An 18,287-nucleotide genomic window follows, 5' to 3' on the forward strand; every position below is an offset into this window, starting at 1 on the left:
ATAAAATCATGAAATCAAAAGTGAAAAAAATATCAAGTACAAGTAAAATAATTATATTTCAACAAATTAAAAAAAATAAGCACAGTGCAGCTTACTAACCTTATTTTTTTAATCGTTTCAGACAATATGATCTTTCTACAATCAGTAGCCACCACATTACTTACATGGTGCTAGTGCAAACTTGAACTCCTTTTTGAACCCCCTTCAAACCAGCCATAGATTCAATAAGGTGCTTGGAACATTCCTCCCAGATTTTGGTCCATGCTGGCATGATAGCATCATGCAGTTGCTCCAGATTTGTCAATTATTCCACCACACTCCAAAGGTACTGTATTATATTGAGATTTTGGTGGTTTCATGTTGTTTACACCAAATTCCGACAGGCAACATTTTCCAATCTTCTTTTGTCCACTTTTGCTGAGCTTGTACAAATTGTGGCCTGAGTTTCTTGTTCCTAGCTGACAGGAGTGGCCTTTTACTGCTATAGTCTCCTTTAAGGTTTTATGTGCTGTACATGCTAAGATGTCCTTATGCACAGCTTTTTTGAAGAGAATGGTTATTTGAGATACTATTACCCTCCTATCATCTCAAAGCAGTCTAGCCATTCTTCTCTGACCTCTGATATCAACAAGGCTTTTTCTCCCAGAGAACTACCACTCACTGGATATTTTTTTAAATCTTTTTTGGACCCTTCTCTGTAAACCGTAGAGATGGTTGTCTTGAAAACATCCAAATCAGCAGCTCATGAAACACTCAGATAAGCTTGTGTGGCACTAACAAATATGTTACATTTAAAGTCACTTAAATCACCTTTCTTGCCCATTCGATTGCGCAGTTTGAGCAGGTCATCTTGACCATGTCTACATGCCTAAATGCATTTACTTGCAGGCAAGTGACTGGCTAATTAGATATTTGCATTAATGAGCAGTTGACTAGATAAACCAGCTGGTGTACGTGCAAAATGCTCTGGCTTCAGACTCCTCTAAACACTAGATTTCTGAGTGGCTTTTTTTCTTCTCTTACATCTTCAAAATGTCAAAGAAAGGGAATATCCTTAATCGGATCGCACCTTCGCACATTTGTTGTTGAAACATTCTCTTTGCAAAGGGGTAGTCAATCAGAAAAAAGCTGTCTTAAAGAAAAGGAAGTATAAAGAGATGGGTCACAGTATGTGGTTTATTTCAAATGCTGAATAATTCAAAGTCCAGGAACAAACATATACAGCTGACCCCTATTTACATACTACTCTGGCAACTATCTTAAAAATTGACAATGCCAATTGCCAACGTGGCCCTTTTTACAGTGTGAACATTTAAAGTTTTTTTTGTTGTTTTTTTTATGCAAGACAAATAACAGGACCATTAGAATAAGAATGAATGGTGGCTCTGGTGGAAATGTAACCACTACACATTACAGACTTTGGAAAATCTACACAGAATTTTTCCCTTGCTATTTAGAGACACTTTTTACGTCCTGTAACTAATAGGCCACCGGGTGTTAGCCACACAGGTACCCTGGTGCTACAAAGAGACTGTACAGGAGTGATGTGGGGGTGGTTCAAAGAAACCAGTCAAAAGCGGTGGAGTATCTGGAATGGAAAAAGTCAGCAAAAAAAAAAAGAAGGAAAAAAATGCCCTACTCAGAACAAGGATATAATCATTTGTAGGAATCCAGCACATAACCTAAATAATACATTTCAGGTTTTGATATAACTATTACTGCCTGTGAAAAGCTCTTTGATGTAAATTGAAACCACTGGGCAGCAATCTGCTTTACAGCACTGACAAATAACAGTTTCCTAAGGCTAAGGTTAGCAAGCGGAGAAGGCACATACTTGCTCCATATGTTCATTCGATATAAATAAAAATCAAAAATGAGCTTGTCTTCGTGGAGGCAGAACAATGCTGAGGACAGTCCCTAGTTGAAGTTGTGGTGAGTGAAAAATGTTGTTTACAATTTTTAAAAGTACCTTCAGCAGAGGTCCTGTGTGGTGCAGGACAATGCTTGACTGTGTTGTTTTCATTTTTTCCAGTAGTTTGCTTCCTCTCTTTCACACAGAAACCACAACTTGATAACGCAATAATAAAATCTAGGTGGACCATCGAATCTCCTGCAACGGAAAAATATTATTACTCAGAAAGAGGCATGTCCATTGTATTTCTGATTTTTTTAGGGCATACAATAGTTTGAAGTCAGGGGAAGAGATGATTGCAGGGCTGTGGGCTCTGGTTTTAATACAGGCCCACCACAATAGTCTCTGTCTTTAGTACATTCTGGCATTGCATTGTCCTCATCGTTTATTCATCCTCAGATTTTTTAGATGTTAGTTTTATCACAAAAAGAAAAGCTTGTTGAAGGGTCATCCGGAGCTGATGCAATGCATAATAACAGAAAACATACCCCCATTGTGAGTGCAAACACATTGGCCAGATCAGTAAAGAGGGGTATATGATGATAGAAGAAGTTCAAAGCGTTTTCCCCCCTTCATTCCACATGATACCACATCAAAGAGTGTACAGTGGTGATCTTGCCTTATGTTGAACCCCACAGGTCAGACATAAGTGGAGGGGTGTCTGCTTTAGAGCCTGATTCTTTGTAGAACAAATGACAGGCATTGTTGAGGAAGGTAATTGGCTTGTCTTTTTGTTAAGAGTCTGTACATTATGATTGCTCACAGATCCTAAAACCTGACCACCAAACTAAAAAAGCCAGAGAAATTTCCACTCTGTCTAAATCACAACGACTGATATTGAGAACATGTGAATGATAGTAAAGACATGTCCTGATCCAGAACAACTGAAGGTACGTCCAAATTAGTGTGAATGCCCTGAGGTGGACACCAAAAAGTGATCTTCATTCAATAAAAAAATATTCATCACTTATGTTTTGAAAGTGAACAGTGCCAGTAAGAGACATTTTTAAGTGTACAAAAATATGACATTATGTAATGTTTGCATGTCCTTTCTAGCCGTGATCTGCTATTAAACTACATGCTCAGAAATGAAAACCTCAACTATTTAGATGAGTTGAGTATTTATTGAGTTACACCTGCACATGCTCTTATTTACAACTTGTTAAACTTGCTGACCATGAGATAGCGGTTAGTCAGGATATCAGAAACTGTAAGGCTAACTTTGGGCAGAATCCTTATAAACAGATTTGCTGCTGATAAGGTTACTGTTGTTTCCATGTTCTGCCTTGGCCTCTGTAGCTATACAGGTTATTGTGCAGCCAGTATTTGACCTCTTCAGCCATTTTCAAATATTCTTGCAGTGATAATTGGTCATTGGTAGAGTACAGTCGCTGTTTGAGCAATCTAACAGTCAGTAATCAAAGAATTATATTAGTATTTGTGTTGGGGTGACAATAAGCACCTATGAGTCTGAGGCCTGGTTCTTGGCTGGAAAGGTTTGGATTGCCAACTCCATGCTGGGGAGAGGTCACTGCCCCAAGTGGAGGCTTTCAGATATGTCAGAAAACTGTGTTCGAGTTATGGGAGAGTTGAGTGAGAGATTGGCAGCTGGATTGATGCTGAATTTGCAGATGCCATTCCACTCTATCATCGTGAGGAGAGATGATCAATCTACATTTTTACCCTCGCCATAAACTATGGGTAATCACAAAAAAATAAGATCACATAGTCAAGTGGCTTCCTGTGAATAATGTCTGGGTGATAAGTTTAGTCACTCTTCTACATGGAAAGGAACCAGTTGAGGTTGTTTGGGCATCTGACAAGAAAGCCTTTTGGACGTCTCCTAGGCGAGTTGTTTTGTGCATGTTCAATGTAGGGCAAACGTAGAACACGCTGGAGAGATTATGTAATTTGGCTGGCTTGGAAATGCCTCAGTAGCCCCCTGTAAAAGCTGGATGCAGTGGCTAGGAAGAGGGAGGTCTGGGCATCTTTCCTTGGATTGCTGCCTTCAATATTCACATCCAGATGGATGGAAAAAAACAAACACAAATGCATTTTAGGTTCACTTGTGCAGGAGTTACCTGAAATCAGTGTGTCCAGAAGGAAAGACAAAAATGGCAGAGCAGAGTACGTTTTGAGTAGTGGAAAAATGCATACTACTTTGAATGTGTTGCAAGTTGAGTAAGTATGGTATCAAGTATTGCTAAGCATTTGCAAAGGCATGTTACTATAAAGCTAGTAGTAAAAGCCCCAAAATGCTTAATGGGACGACATGTTGCCCCCACTTAAATGAACAAAGTTGGATATTTAATGTTACAGAAACCCAGAGATGAATCGGTTCCTTGTATTTTACATAGCAAAGTTTAGATTACTTTTTTCTTTGGGCTGGTTTTTGTTAACTTTGGTTCTATCTTTGTGATATTACTTAAGTAGCAAAACAAAGATCTTCTGTATATCCTCATTAAGAACTGAGAAGTGTGGTAAGGACTTAAATTGCAAGTCACAAATGCATAACAACAGTAGTACAGATTGCAACTTTCAGAGTGTTACTAATGTTTACATGCACTGATGCCATCTTGGATTGTTAAGTCAGGGTTGGTGGGGAGAGTCTACCTTTCCAAGACATGATGAGCCATTCCAGGAAGTAGGAAATTCTGATTTTTGATGTCAATTTGAACAATTCCACAGTTTTGAGACTAAAAGTCATATCTGTCTTTTATATACAGTCTTTGCCCCCCCTCAACTACAAAACTGCAGCCTATTGTGTTCAGAAATTGGTAGAAACAAGACAGAAGGTGTTTATTTGTGATTTTCGCACTCACTGACAGGCAGAACTTTAAGAGCAAGTGTAACCCGTTCATGCGTTACGCCTGTTGTTCTGCGTTGTGTTCTGGCGTGAAAGTAAGAGGCAGGAGACAGTACTGAGTCTTTGGCTCTTTACTGCACATCTGCAACACAGAAATATGCGTTCGATCTGTGTGTGTCATGCGACTGCCAGTACACCTCTCCTCCGGCCATGCTGAAAGGAGCTGTGCCTGCAGCTTCATTAATGTACATTAATGTAATGAATCAAATACAACAAATTGTTTTAAAACATTAACTTAAGCTCTCAAAAACAAAAAGCACAAAATAAATAATATGTCACTGAAAAAACATCAAAACAACTTATAAGAACAATAAATGAAAGACTGCATCTCCAAAACATAAGAACATCTCCATACCTGCAACACAGAAATATGTGTTCGATCTGTGTGTGTCATGCGACTGCCAGTACACCTCTCCTGACGAAGGAAAAAAGAGTGCATGCTGTTAAAAAAAGAGATCAGGCTAACTTAGCATGCTAGCATTTTAGCTGCGTTCTCGACTAAAACTCATTATAAGTGTATATTAGTGAACTCCGCCCTCCACAAAACTTATCCCGAATGAGTCTCTTAATGACAAACAAAAACGCGGCGGTTCGGCTGTATTCACACTGCAGCTTGGGATCCGAACAAACTTTAATTAGCTGAGAGCAACGTGGCAGTGACTTACCTCCGGCCATGCTGAAAGGAGCTGTGACCGGGGCACACATGCACGCGCCTACGTCACCACGCAGCGCACACATGCACATGAACGCACACAGACTCAGATCACACAGGTAGGAGAGTGAGATGCAAAAATGACATATTTAATCCAAAAAAAAGAAAGTGTTTTGGGTGAAATTCACAAGTATTTAACACATATGTTACACAAGCTACTCCTGACCCTAGGTGTCAACACAGTGGATCTCACCATATGATATACCTTTAATAAACAACTTGATAGGATGCACCATACGCATGGAGTATAATTCTTAAGTCACAATGAATCTGACACCAATCCACCAATAAGCCAACAGTAATAAAACAAAGCTTCTCTGGGAATTATTGGGCAAGGCATGGGGATCTGTCTGCCATTAATGGCCCTATACATTATGTTCATTCAAAGAGCCAAAAGAGCTGACAAAGTAAGCCAAAAATGTCAAGCAGAAAAACTTTACTTTTTTAAAATGTAAACCATAAAGATGACTGACAGTGGGAATTAGTGAATGATAGTTTGACACATAAAAGGGACATAGTTTAATGATGGAATGGGGTGATGGAGGTTGGATGTAGGCAGGTTTTGACATTGTAAGATCTAAAAGAAATTATTTACAGTGCCGTAAGATTTTTTTTCCATGCAAGTAGCTATAAAAAAAAAGACTCTAGTCTGACATATGTTTAAAAAAAATCATATACATGCATGCACATGGATCTAGTTTTCGCAAAATGGTTCCAAGGATATTTTTCAGACATTTTCCCCATTACAGGACCAGGCCATAGAAGAGGAAATGTAGGTTATAAATAGGAATCAAAAGAACTCCCCCACCGATTATTAGTAAGAGAGTGTGGCATCTTTGAAAGTGGGACAGCTTTTGAGTATTTTACAAGACAGGTGAAAGAAACATGTGTGTTAAATCATCGTACCGGTTCACTTGGGTCAGCTCTACCATAAAAGAAAAGAGATTACAAAGGAAACTAATGAAGACACTGATCAAAGTCTGTAATGGTAATGTATAGCAGGTGTTTCAGACCTTTGCAATCCGCCCCTGCACTGCCCTCCCACCGCCAAAGCCACTTCATCCGTGAAACTTTCTCATGTATTTCACGTGTGCTTTGATAGGAACAATGGACAGAACATATTTCAGCACTATTCAAACTATGTTACGAGCAATCTGGTTCAACTCTTGAAAGGCAACTGTGGGTGATATACAAAGGCAGCCACACAGACGCTGTGCGTTTACGGTGCACTTTCATGATTGCTGGCGAGTTGAAAAGGGCTGACGTGGTAAAGGCCCACACCGGCAGGAAAAAAAGCACCTGGATTTGAGACGCATGCAAGAGTTGAAAGAAAGTTGGCTAGACTTGAAGTGGAGCCCGTTCAAAGCATGATTGCTATTTTTACACGTATCGAAGATGAAAGTGGCACTGTGCTTGATTTAAAAAATGAGGAAAGTACATGCAATAGCCTTAATAAAGACCTTAAGATTCTGTTGAGACTTTTAAATAATGATATCAATAATAGAAAAAACTCGGTAAGCAATAAATTCATTAAAAACGACATTTCGACTCTAGTACAAGCAATACTACTACTCAAAATTGCCGAATAGGTCTGTGACTTTTGCTTTCGCTTTAAATTATGTCTCTCACATTTTTCCTCTAAATGCCACAGCCATTTTAGGGGCTTAAAACACCGATTTAAAAGCCATGCTGACCGGCCTATGTGCAATATATAGATCTGTACCTGCGCCACACCTGCGTAGTGCAAAGTCTTGAGCGTGCCGAATCTGCTTCCGCCGCGAGCTCACGCTCGAGCTGGGAATTGTAGTTCTAAGTGTTACGCTTTTAAAATCTCCCCCAACAATTTCTCCACGGAAACTCATTTTAAACTGGAGAAATTGAAGACTGGAGTCTCGTAGAAATGAAATACACGGCTTCACTCGCAGACGCTCTTCCTGGCACGAAAATAGCGGGATATGCAGTTTATTCGTGCACTACAACGACCGACGTCGCCCCTAATGAAAGCGAGGCAGTGTAAACACAACTCCAGGAACATGAAAAGATCGGGTGACAGTGAGGGGGAGAAGAGAAGAAAGGTATTGATAGCGTTTTTCTCCGTTAGGTCTGGCATATTTCTAAGCCCTGTCGCTCTTTGAATATCTAATGCTCCGTATGTGATGCTGCTGGCTGCATTTTGAAGGCTAGAAAGCCGGGAATGTCAGCGCATACTTCACCTTGCCTGTTTCCTTTATTGTGTTTTCCATTTTTTCCCCCCACCAGTCTGCCACAATGAAGAATTACAGTTACGTTAAAATGGTGTTTTGCCACGTAGAGACACTGCCGATGAGAAAATAGAGGTTGCAGAGTAACGCCTCGACAGCATCCTACATCAAGTTGAAATACGATATGAATTACAGCAGGCTACACAATTATGAAAAAATAGTGGACATTGCAACTATTTCAATGCATAGATATCTTTCTTTTTTTTTAAATTAAAACAAACAAAAGACAGAGTCGAGGCTCAAGTTGGGATGTTATTCTGGTGTGAAGAATAAACAATGAATCACTTGTATGGCATCAGCAGCTGTGCAGCTCAGTCTAACAGTAAAAACAAAAGGTAAAGTTAGTGTGAAGTGTAGCCGGGATTTGGCATGCTGCCAGGCCAGCAGTCTCCAGCTGCTTCAGGCTTTACTACAGATGCAGTGGATAATGGTTTGTGCTCTGACATACAGTAGAAATGATAACCTATTGGCTAATGTTGCCACTGCTGTTGTTAAAGAACAACCTGTGCTAATGTGCCAGCTGTAGAACCTGATACTGAAAAAAATAGGATTTAAATAAGGGTCACATGATGTGAGCAGAGATGGGTACCTATGTGTTGTGTGTGCTGATGTGTCGAGCTTTGTAAAAGCTGGAACTTTGCAGTTTGTGGACATTCTAATGGAAGAGAGGAAACTGCTGTGCACTAGGCATCCAGGGCTGCTTCATCACAGTCATTTCTCTTAGCATCTGCCTATCTGCCTGTCTGTTTCTTCTCATATCTCCAGACTTGGACGCCGTCTGCTGTGGCGCATGTGTTTGGATCATGTTAGACAGCAGTGAAACTATGTAGGACGTGGTTCCTCCTGTTTATGAAAGCAGCCATGGCAGCCAGATGAGCGGCTCAGAGAGAGAACTCATTCTAGTTGGCCCTCAGGCAGTACTGCACAGACCTAATGGCTTAGCTGTCTTTCTCCTTAGATAAATAAAAGGATGAGCGAGAGAATTAGTAACTGCAAAAGTTCTTTAAAACTGTACAGCGGCCAAAGCGAAAGCTGCGTGCGTTTTGAACGGTTTTCACAATATCACTGGTTGTATAAAGACACAGTTATTATGTTAACTAATACCTTGGATATGATGGTTGTCTTATCTAGTAAATGAGTGTGTCTGCAATAGTGCCCAAAGTGAGAGATGCACTGTGATGGGTGCACTGTTATTCCGAGTTGTGGAATGCAAGCCCCAACAGATTAGTGCCAAATGAATACACAGTCTCCTCAGAAAATCCCATCACAACAAGTCAGTATAGCATAGACAGGTGGGGTGCCATGGCTTCTTTCTATATATCTTTTTTTAAATGAAAGAGAACATTTGTCTGAGTCCCCGAGGGGAATTAACCCCACCTAGTCACACCAATTCACATTTATGTCATTTATTTAGGTTTTTCATCATTCAGGCTAGTGAAAACACTCACTCATCAGATTTCATTTTGTTTGTATCAGAAAAAAAAAGTTTTTATAGATTTGTACTTTGTCTTAGGTTGTCAAGTAGCTACAATTTCTTGAATTTTCTCATCATACTAATGTTTAACCTCTAGTACGCTAATGAATTTAAAACTTTTAAGTATGTTTTATCAGTGTTGTCATCACAGGATAAATTTCCACTCATGCCCTGGCAAGTGTGAAAACAGCACCGACCCTGTCCCTTAACCCGATGTTCTAATGTTGTCTTTGATGCAAGCTTGCCATTTGGACAGCGATGACAAGTATTAAGTGCTGTGGTGAAACAGGAAGTGTGTCTGTGTGTGTGAGCAGCAGGCTAAGTAATGTTCACACAGGGTCACCAGATGTTGTGAGGTCCTGGGCTCAAACCAGCCCATTGCTTAGATCAGCCTCATTGGTTTGTTCTGGTTGTGGCACCTAGTGCAAGCTGTTTAGGGTATTTAATTTCTAAACACCCATTAAAATGGTTTGTGTTTCCCTTGGCGATTCTGTTAAATTAACATCTACTGAAGTAAAAGCTGATTATGTGGCCACACATCCAGACATGGTTAATCAATTTTCCCCCACAAAATGTTAGCTGGTGAATTAGTGTAAAGGAAACGATTTATGGCAACTAATGCCGACGTCCTGTCATGTCAAGCCTGGTGTTTTAGCAAGAGGGGGGTGTCAGATTCAGCGCATTCAGCAGCTTTGCGCTCTGCCGGCCATCTTTTTCTCCCTCTAAACCCAAGCTACATGCTGCTTGCTCTATTAATGAGCCAATAATGGAGAAATAGTGTTAGGTACTGACATAAAACATGGGTATGGATACCTAAGGCAGGGTAGCACATAAGCTCCAGCAGAGCTAGATTTACACCTAGGTCCTGTGTAGAATGGTAGAAAGGGGAACAGTCAGTATGGGGGCTCTCACTGCTTCATCAGACCCCCGCTGGTCGAGCTGTGGAAAAGCCAAGGCGCAGAAAAATACGGCTGTGGCAGATAATGATACCATTACACTAATGGAGCTGGCAAATGAAGGAGAACCCAGATGCCTGCTTTATTACCAGAGGGGGTCATTTCCTCGCTGCATTCCTAATGGCCTGAGCACACAGTATTGATCAGGCTATCATGCTGCTAATCCCCTACAGAATTACTTATCGCTGGCTAGGTGTCGATCTGCCACATGCCCTGTGCTGGCCTTGCCGTTGGGCGGCTGCTGCATGTCCAGCAGGGACCCACTGGACCGTTCACCCAATCATGATTTAGGGGCAAGTAGGGATGGCGTCTGGGAGGTCTTCAACGATGGACTGGTTAATTCAATGTGTGTAAAAAAGAGGCAAATTAACCTAACAGCTTTGGTTTAATTAAGGAGCAGGCAGTGATGTGGCTCCACCCTCTTTATGGCCCCACTGGACACTGTGGAGCTGGTAAAGCTGTAAGGTTGGGTGTTGTTCTCAGTAATTTGGTTGTGCAGTAAATAAAAACAGGGCTGCAGCAGCAGGATATGTCTGCCTGGTTTGATTATAAAGATGTCTGTGTACTTAACTTTGTTTTAAGAAGTCTGTGTGCAAATGTGTTTCATTAGGCCAAAGACTTTCCCACTTCTGGTTCTGATTAGTGTGAAAAAAGAAATTTCAATTATTAATGACATTCATTGGTCGAACATGACTGCGAATGGTGAAGCCAGGGTCCATAAACATCAGAAATAAATAGGATGGTCAGGGCTCTTTGCCCAGAGCTTGACCTGTCATATACACGGTCTCTTTATCAGGGCCCTGTGTGTGTTAACATCCTCAGGCCATTGTAAGTGTGGCATCCTAGCATTAGCAGACCCCTCTTGTCACCTCTGGCCTTGGCTAATCAAAGTGTTTACCTTAAGGGTGCGCATTTAGCATTGCTCGTTAGGACTTCTCCAGTAGCCATAAAGAGGTATTTATATATTTCCATCTAGAATAACCTGTCGTAGCTAGGGAAACTAGCTATTGATCCAGGTATTTAGTCATTTCTTTCTGCGTGCCCCATCAATATTGTGCAAACATTCGTCCAGGCGTCCATTTGAGAGTTGACCTAAGCCCTGGCCTCCATATTTTGCTCCCATTGGAGTTCAGTGATATACTATTATGAAAAGTAAAATCAATCAATGAATGAATATGAAGTTTGGTGTGTAATATAGCGCAGGCTGGCGGCCCCAGGTCTTTCATTGATCAACTGCGTGAGTGTTGGAGGGGTCTGATTAGACTGCTGCTGAGCTTTTCTTCTACATGTCTTTACACTGTTTTGCCTATTTGATCTTTGCTCATATATTTGTTTGGAGATGTTACAGATCATCATTTTTTTATTAAATCAGCCCACACAGAACTGTTCCAAGGATTTATGTCATTATGTGTACTAAAGTTAACCTAAGATAACACACAAATTAAAAATATTGCTGTTGTGTTAGTGATTTAGTTTAAATATGATTTCACTTTAGTCAATTTAACAAATAATTTTTGAGCGTATTTGCTACTTTCTTATTGTTATTGATAAAGATTATGACCACAGTAATGTGTATGTGGTAGAATGTTAGATTTTACAGATTGTGCATGAATGCTTACAAGTGCAGAAATTCTAAGAATGGCTTAACGAGTTTCTGTTTATTACAAATGAAAAAGTTGATTAGCAAATCATGATCATCGTGAAAAACCCTGGTTAATTTTCCTTCATTTCACCTTTCATCCATTCTATAATAGTAGTCTTTGTTGAATAAACAGCATGATGATGCATGATGTCTACATTTGGCTTGCATGTGGAAGGATATAAGCTTTTATGGTCCACCGGTACTGTGCCAAGGTATGTGTTTAAATGACTTGATGGGGACTCCTATATATGGTAGAAATTACAGTTTGGTGTTGCTTGAAAATGCAATCCTGCAGTCATACTGAAAGAAGCATCTGCAGTGGTTTCTTCTAACCACTAGCTGCAACCTGCTCATCCAGATTAGTTAGTTGCTACTTGTTGCTAGGTGGTCATAATGTTGTTGTTCTGAACTGTGTACTTCTTTTACATATGGTTCTAATCAAAATTAATAGAAGAGTTAATAGTCCACAACGAAGTTTTCTTATAAGATCGCTCTCAAACAGCATGCTGCAGCGTGTTAGCTTGTCTTATAGCACAAGCATCTTCAATAGCAAGAACAGACTAGACAAATGTTGAAAAGAGGCTTGCATTATAATGACTTATAGTGACCGACCAAAAGAAGAACTTTATCTGGAGTTTGGAAGGTTTTTGGTTTAAAAAAATGTGACTTTCTTGCTGTCATTTCTGGGTGCGCTGCTTCTTTGCTTTTGTCTTCTCACCCTTTATGAGAGGAGTATGATAGGAATGATGTCAGGCTTAGGGGTTCTGTTTTCTGTCTTGTTAAATTAACAAAGATTTTTACACTGGCAAATAGCGGGCTCAGATTTATCCTTCCAGCAACTGGGAACCAAGCAGAGGGGTGATGATTGAGGATTATGCAAGGCTAATAGGGGTTTTTCCAACGACAGAATATTTTGTGCCCCAAAGTTTGGAACAATAAGTCACAATTGAGCTTTTTTTTAAAAAGCCCAACTTCGCAGCTCTGCTGTGGGAACATTAATGGGAGTGAGCCATACGCTGACTATATTTAAATGGCCTAAAAGTATAATAGGCAGCCTATTAAGACAGGAGGACTCTTTACAGCATTGCACAAAATATTTATTTCTTCTTAACAGAACAGGAGAATATTTTATGTATTGACTTGGTTGTGTGTTTTTATTTTATCCCTATTTCATGATGACATTTGGATGTTTTTATATTCTATAAAGCTTTGACAGAAGCCACTGTTTTAACTATAGTACTGTATACCTATATATTGACTCAGACATTAGGAAAAGAAAACTGTTAGACTGTTAGAACTGAAAAAAATGTAATGGTGTATTACAGCTACTTGTCATACATATTGTTTAGAAAGTTGATGAGCTGATGTGTTACACCCATATGTATATATAAACCAATGCTTTTCTTGCTATGCTATCTTTAGCATTTACAACGTAGACATTTTTTCTCTCCTATGGATGCAGTAACTAGGATTGTCCAAACAGCTCCCGACAACTTTGGTGCCTGTCACCCCCTACCGATCACCTCATATTAGTGTTGAGGCATTAGCCAAAGATGTCATCATATTTGAAAACAAGGCTGAGATGTGGATCATGCAAACTGGCCGACTTGGTCAGCCGTCAGATTCAATGAGATTACATCAACTGTGACCTGCACAAGTAGGGTTCACCTGTCAAGCATGTGGCCTGTCACAAAAGAGACTTAGAATAATCAGTTCAATCAATAGATGTTGGAGGCTCATCGGGCTGATGCTGAATAAACATGGGGATGACCCTCTCAACTCATACACAGAGGCTAGAGCCTCCTGGGGGTTCATTAGCCACCCGAGGCTATGATCCAAGTGAGTTGTTATTCTTTGTTTCTGTTTGTTTGGCATTCTGGTGTCTGTGTGTGTGTTTGTGCACTTGTACGAATGTGCACTAGGTGTGGGTAGGTGGTTTGGGGTTGGGCGTATCTTTGAATAAATATTGTCTAATAATTATCTCTGTGTGTCGCGGCTGCCCTTGGTGTAACTGCTCGGAGAACATAAGACACAAGGAATCAATAAGCACCATGGAGGCTGGAAAGATTAGCAACTGCGATTGTAATAATGCCTCCTTCCGTCTGCACTTATTCAGTCTTCAGTGAAAGACATGACTAATAATCAGTGTTACCCAGAATACGTCCTATTGGTACTGGGTGTTACTAACTTTAGCTAACGCCATTAAAAACTGTTTCCCTGTGCAACGCCACCTGCATAGGACAGAGCAGTCTTCATGCTGTTTATTTGTGAATTTATTTTCCTTTACAGTGACTCACCTTTCCAATAAAGTACAAGTACCTACTGCTGGAGTGGTTGCACCACATCTGGTTTCAATGGAAAGTCCAAAACCCTTCATTCACAAAAGCTGCAGGAGACCAGGTTCACAAGGTGCTGTAAATACTAACTGTTAATTTGTACATCATAAGTTCTTTTCCATAAACGTGAGCAATGAAAGTGTGTTAAAATACCTGGCATTTCGCTTGTTTCTTTGCAGAAGCTCAACATAGGAAGTGCCTCCTGCAACCAAAGGCAGATTTCAGCTTTATTCATGTAGTCAGCTGGAGCTGCAGTTAGTCTCCTCTGCTAACCATCTTAAATGGAATACCCTTAGTTATTTTCTGCTTGTACCCAACATAATAATATGTAGTAATTTAGTGTTACTATGGGAAGAGTTTGATGGGAACGATGTCAGGCGTAGGCGTTCTCTTTTCTGTCTTGTTAAATTATCAGACGGTGATAATTTTACGGTGGCAGTTAAAAGTTAAAACAGAAAAAGACAAATTAATTTTGTGAAAACACACAAATGGCTTTAAAAATAACTTTTCCATCCTTAGTACATTAGGTTTAGCGCTTCCACCAGAGGATGTTAGTAACTAGAGCAACTTGCAGTCTGGAGTAGCTGTCTGAGTTATCCTGCATTTGCTTTCATGGAGCACTTTGTATTGCTCATTCCAGCATTTACTTGGCATCAAGTCTTTGAGAAGTGTTTGCTCACTTCAGGTGGTCTGTTCATGTCTCAGTGATTCTTTCTCTGAACCCCCGTGTGTTTTTTCTTCATCAGTCTAACTTTTCCTTGCATATGCGAGGGAGCCAACGACAGCTTGACTGGCATGCTGTCAGGCAGGTGATGCCTTTCCAATGGTGGAGCATCAGCCCTTTACTGAGTGCTTGTATGCGTGAGTGTGTGTGTGTGTGTAGAAAAAGCGGGGGTATTGTCAGGACGTGACCGGCACACTTTGCATGTTCTTCTCGAGACAGGTGCTTCTGGGCGAGCACTGGTGCATGACAGTTGCCTTTCATCGCTGTCTTCTCTACACTTAACCCCTGACCGGCCCTCCCTTCTTCCTCTAGCTCCTCATCCTCTTCTCTTCTTTCCTCCCTCCCTCTCTCCACCACGTCTGACCTCTTCTCACGGCGCCTCCCTCGGCCGTCCTGAGTGATGGACTGCGAAGGCTAGTAGGCGGCTTGCGCTTTGCATGTGATGGTGGTGGTGTGCTGCGGCAGGCTTGTCACAAGCCTAACACTGTCAGGCCTCGGAAATCCAGCTGTCCAGACCAAACTGCGCACACTCATTTCCACACACTTACACCCACACCGCAACTTTTTGTTCAACAGTCTGTAATTCCATCCACTGGTGCTGTCAAGCACTTGATCAAACGTGCATAAAGAAAGGAGCCCCTTGGCTGAATCCCATCCTATCTCTTCCTATCATAATGTAGGCAGATCTTCCCTCCTCTGCCTGTTTCTTCAACTCTGTTTATTCAGATGAGCCTGACTGGGGGGCAGCGGGTCACATCCACTTGGCTGGCTAAAATGGTCCTGAATCGAGGGTTGTCTCCAGTGAGATGAAGGGAGAAAAAAAACACAAGAAGGGGTTAGGGAGGGCTGCCGAGCGGTCATGTCAGGGCTGTTTTCGGGGTTGTTTGTGTGCGTGCGTGTGCGTGCATGTGTGTGTGCATGTGGCATGGCAGAAGTAGGGGTTAGGGAGTTTGAGGGTTCAGTTGTCAACCCCTGTGTCATGCTTGCCCTGGCCCTGTTATGTAGAGGGCATCTACTGTCATTTGTTTCAGGACTGTCTGAAGTGGAGTGAGCCGCAGAAGCATAAAAAGTAGTCAGCAGAGTGTAAGCTCTCAGGTGCCTCGACGTACCACACTTTAATTTAAAAGTACAAACTCAAACACTGTAGGTGCTAATCCCTTATTAATTTGACATGCCAAAGTTTGTCTTATCCAGTTTGTCTTTTAGCGATTTGTTTTGGGGTTGCACTTTGAACCTCTGTTATTCCTGCATACATTGAAGATGGGGACTGATCCTGATGTTTTCCGTAGCACATCGTTACTGTTATATATATATTTTTTGCCTCTTTGTTCTTTGAGCTTTATCATGTTAAGTGAAGTAGGTGGATTAAAGTCATTCTCAAAGCCAACTTTGGAGACGGCATACACTAGAAAGACTTTTTTTTTTTTTTTTTTTTAACAGTTATTTTGTACTTACAAGTTTTTGAAGTTCATCCCAGTGAGTGCGTGTGTGTGTGTGTGTGTGTGTGCTTGTGTATCTGTGTTTGCATTTTAGGTGCATGTGTGCGTTTCATCTGACATGCATCTCCCACATTCTTCCCACTATGGGGAAAAAAAGCAAATGGTATAAGACTCTTTAAATTTGTTGTTTGAGTGTCAGCGAAGACATGAGCACTGCGCACGCCATGAGCTTAATCCAACAACAGCCTGCCTGCCATACTGTACACCCGCTATCTGTGAGTGAGTGGACCCCTTCCGCGCAACCATTGTCATATATAGGGGGCATTGTCACATATGAGATGGACTCATGTAAATGTGGTGACAAGCTAGTGTCTCGGCTGACTGACAGCACAGAGGGATTGGGCTAATCTGAGTGACTGATTTGAGGCATGCGGCAGCTCGGCTGTCCCCATAACTCCTGAGAAATAGACAGCTTCAGCAGAGTTATCTGTGTTTGTAAGTCCTTCTGCTGCACTGGGATGACAATAGGGATTAGTGCCAAGGTTCTTTAAACTGTTTTTTTTTTTTCTTTTTTCTTTTTTGTGTGGGGGGGGCCTCTTATCGGTGTCTCGGCAGGATGCTGCCGCAGCCAGTTTTCCTTGACTGTCAATTAAAGAGGGGATCATTAACTTCAAGGGTATAAATGTTCTAACACTGGTATTACGTTGGAAAGCTAAGTCGCTGACAGATGTTCCAACTTTAATTCTCCACTTGTTTTTTTGTCCTTTAATTAATTTATGTATCACTATTCGGGTTTTAAATATTTTTTCTCCCTGTCTGCTCTTTGTTAGCCTGTAATCTCAGTTACCATGGTAGTCGCAAAGACGATTGGGCCTTGTCACTCGCCTGTGTTTCTTATGAGGTTCAATCGGCTAATGTATTCAATATCATCCAAACTGAAAGGTAAACAGTATCTAATGGTGCATGTGTTCCTGCACTGCCTCAATACAACCTGAAGTCGCTGGGGGGGAGGAGAACGGTACATCTGCGCCTAGTTCCCAGGCTTTTCAGGAGGACCCAACTATTTAGAATGGTGCTCGATAAAAACAAGAAGATCACATCCTGTATCTCTGTACATGTGCGGTTCTTTGGGAGGTAAAGGAAAGCAGTGTAATACTTTGGGGTTATCTTTTGGAGGCTTTTATGGCATTTTTGAAGCATGAGTACGACAGCTGTGGTTGAGATTTTCAGCCAATGCGCTGCAGTGGGATGTAGTGAAGGTATATTGTAGGTTGCTGCATGGAGGAAGAAAGAAAACTAGGGGATACGTTAAGGGAAATGGGAAAGAGAGAGGTGACAGAGACTGCTAATGGGCAAACTCTCTTTATCCACTGCCAGTGCCATCACCGGCACTACCCTGTTCTTTTATGACAGCTCTTTTCCTTTGTTCTCCACGTCGGCCCACTCACTGCTGGGGATTCATGACAAGTTTTCACGGGCTGATCAAACGCTGCGGTGACACCTGATTAGGATATAGCGCGTGTTTACAGTCGTGCATGGCGAGGACACCCCCAGCCCCCACCCCCGTTCTCAGACAACAACGGAGACTTCACCTTGACTAATTAAATTTGCACCTGCAATGCCAGCTGTGACAGCCACTGGAGGGCTACATTTATTTATGTCACTCCTTGCATACTTCCTGTGACGTTTAGGAGGCTGAGTTTGCACTAGCTCCTCTGTTGACTTGCACTGTGGTTTACTTCAATAGCCATCTTTATTGTGGCTGAATCTGCCCTGATGTTTGGTAAGGCGGGTTTGTCCTCCGTTTTGGAGGATAGGCGATTGTACCTGGAGCTGTGGCTAGTGGAGATGTGGGGGTGAAATGTGTAAAGTCATAAAATTTTAACGTATGCAAAGGTGTGAAATCCCTCTGACATATAATAATAATAATAATAATAATAATAATAATAATAATAAAATACTTGC

General features: G+C 41.3%; 2 protein-coding genes across 8 annotated transcripts in view; one reads left to right on the forward strand and one right to left on the reverse strand.

The window, feature by feature from the left end:
* Positions 1-200: 200 nt before the first annotated feature.
* LOC309711759 (uncharacterized protein) overlaps positions 201-18,287 on the reverse strand; it is an 80,743-nt gene continuing 62,656 nt past the window's right edge. The window contains exons 1-4 of one of the 4 annotated variants that reach the window (XM_082542217.1): positions 5,444-5,634; positions 5,134-5,193; positions 1,970-2,110; positions 201-1,588 (exon numbers count right to left, since the gene is read on the reverse strand). In XM_082542217.1, coding sequence (XP_082398343.1) covers positions 1,521-1,588; positions 1,970-2,110; positions 5,134-5,193; positions 5,444-5,522 — 348 coding nt within the window. In that variant the 5' untranslated portion in view covers positions 5,523-5,634 and the 3' untranslated portion in view covers positions 201-1,520. The other 3 variants (XR_014278092.1, XR_014278093.1, XR_014278094.1) reach the window with 3 other exon arrangements.
* The window catches only part of fto (FTO alpha-ketoglutarate dependent dioxygenase), a 114,725-nt gene continuing 103,675 nt past the window's right edge, over positions 7,238-18,287 (forward strand). Inside the window, exon 1 of one of the 4 annotated variants that reach the window (XM_082542109.1) lies at positions 7,238-7,565. In XM_082542109.1, the coding sequence (XP_082398235.1) occupies positions 7,446-7,565 (120 nt within the window). In that variant the 5' untranslated portion in view covers positions 7,238-7,445. The remainder of the gene's footprint in view (positions 7,566-18,287) is intronic. The other 3 variants (XM_082542107.1, XM_082542108.1, XM_082542110.1) reach the window with 3 other exon arrangements.

This window comes from Aulonocara stuartgranti (genome assembly GCF_965226115.1).
Source record: "Aulonocara stuartgranti genome assembly, chromosome: 1".
NCBI classification, from domain to species: domain Eukaryota; kingdom Metazoa; phylum Chordata; class Actinopteri; order Cichliformes; family Cichlidae; genus Aulonocara; species Aulonocara stuartgranti.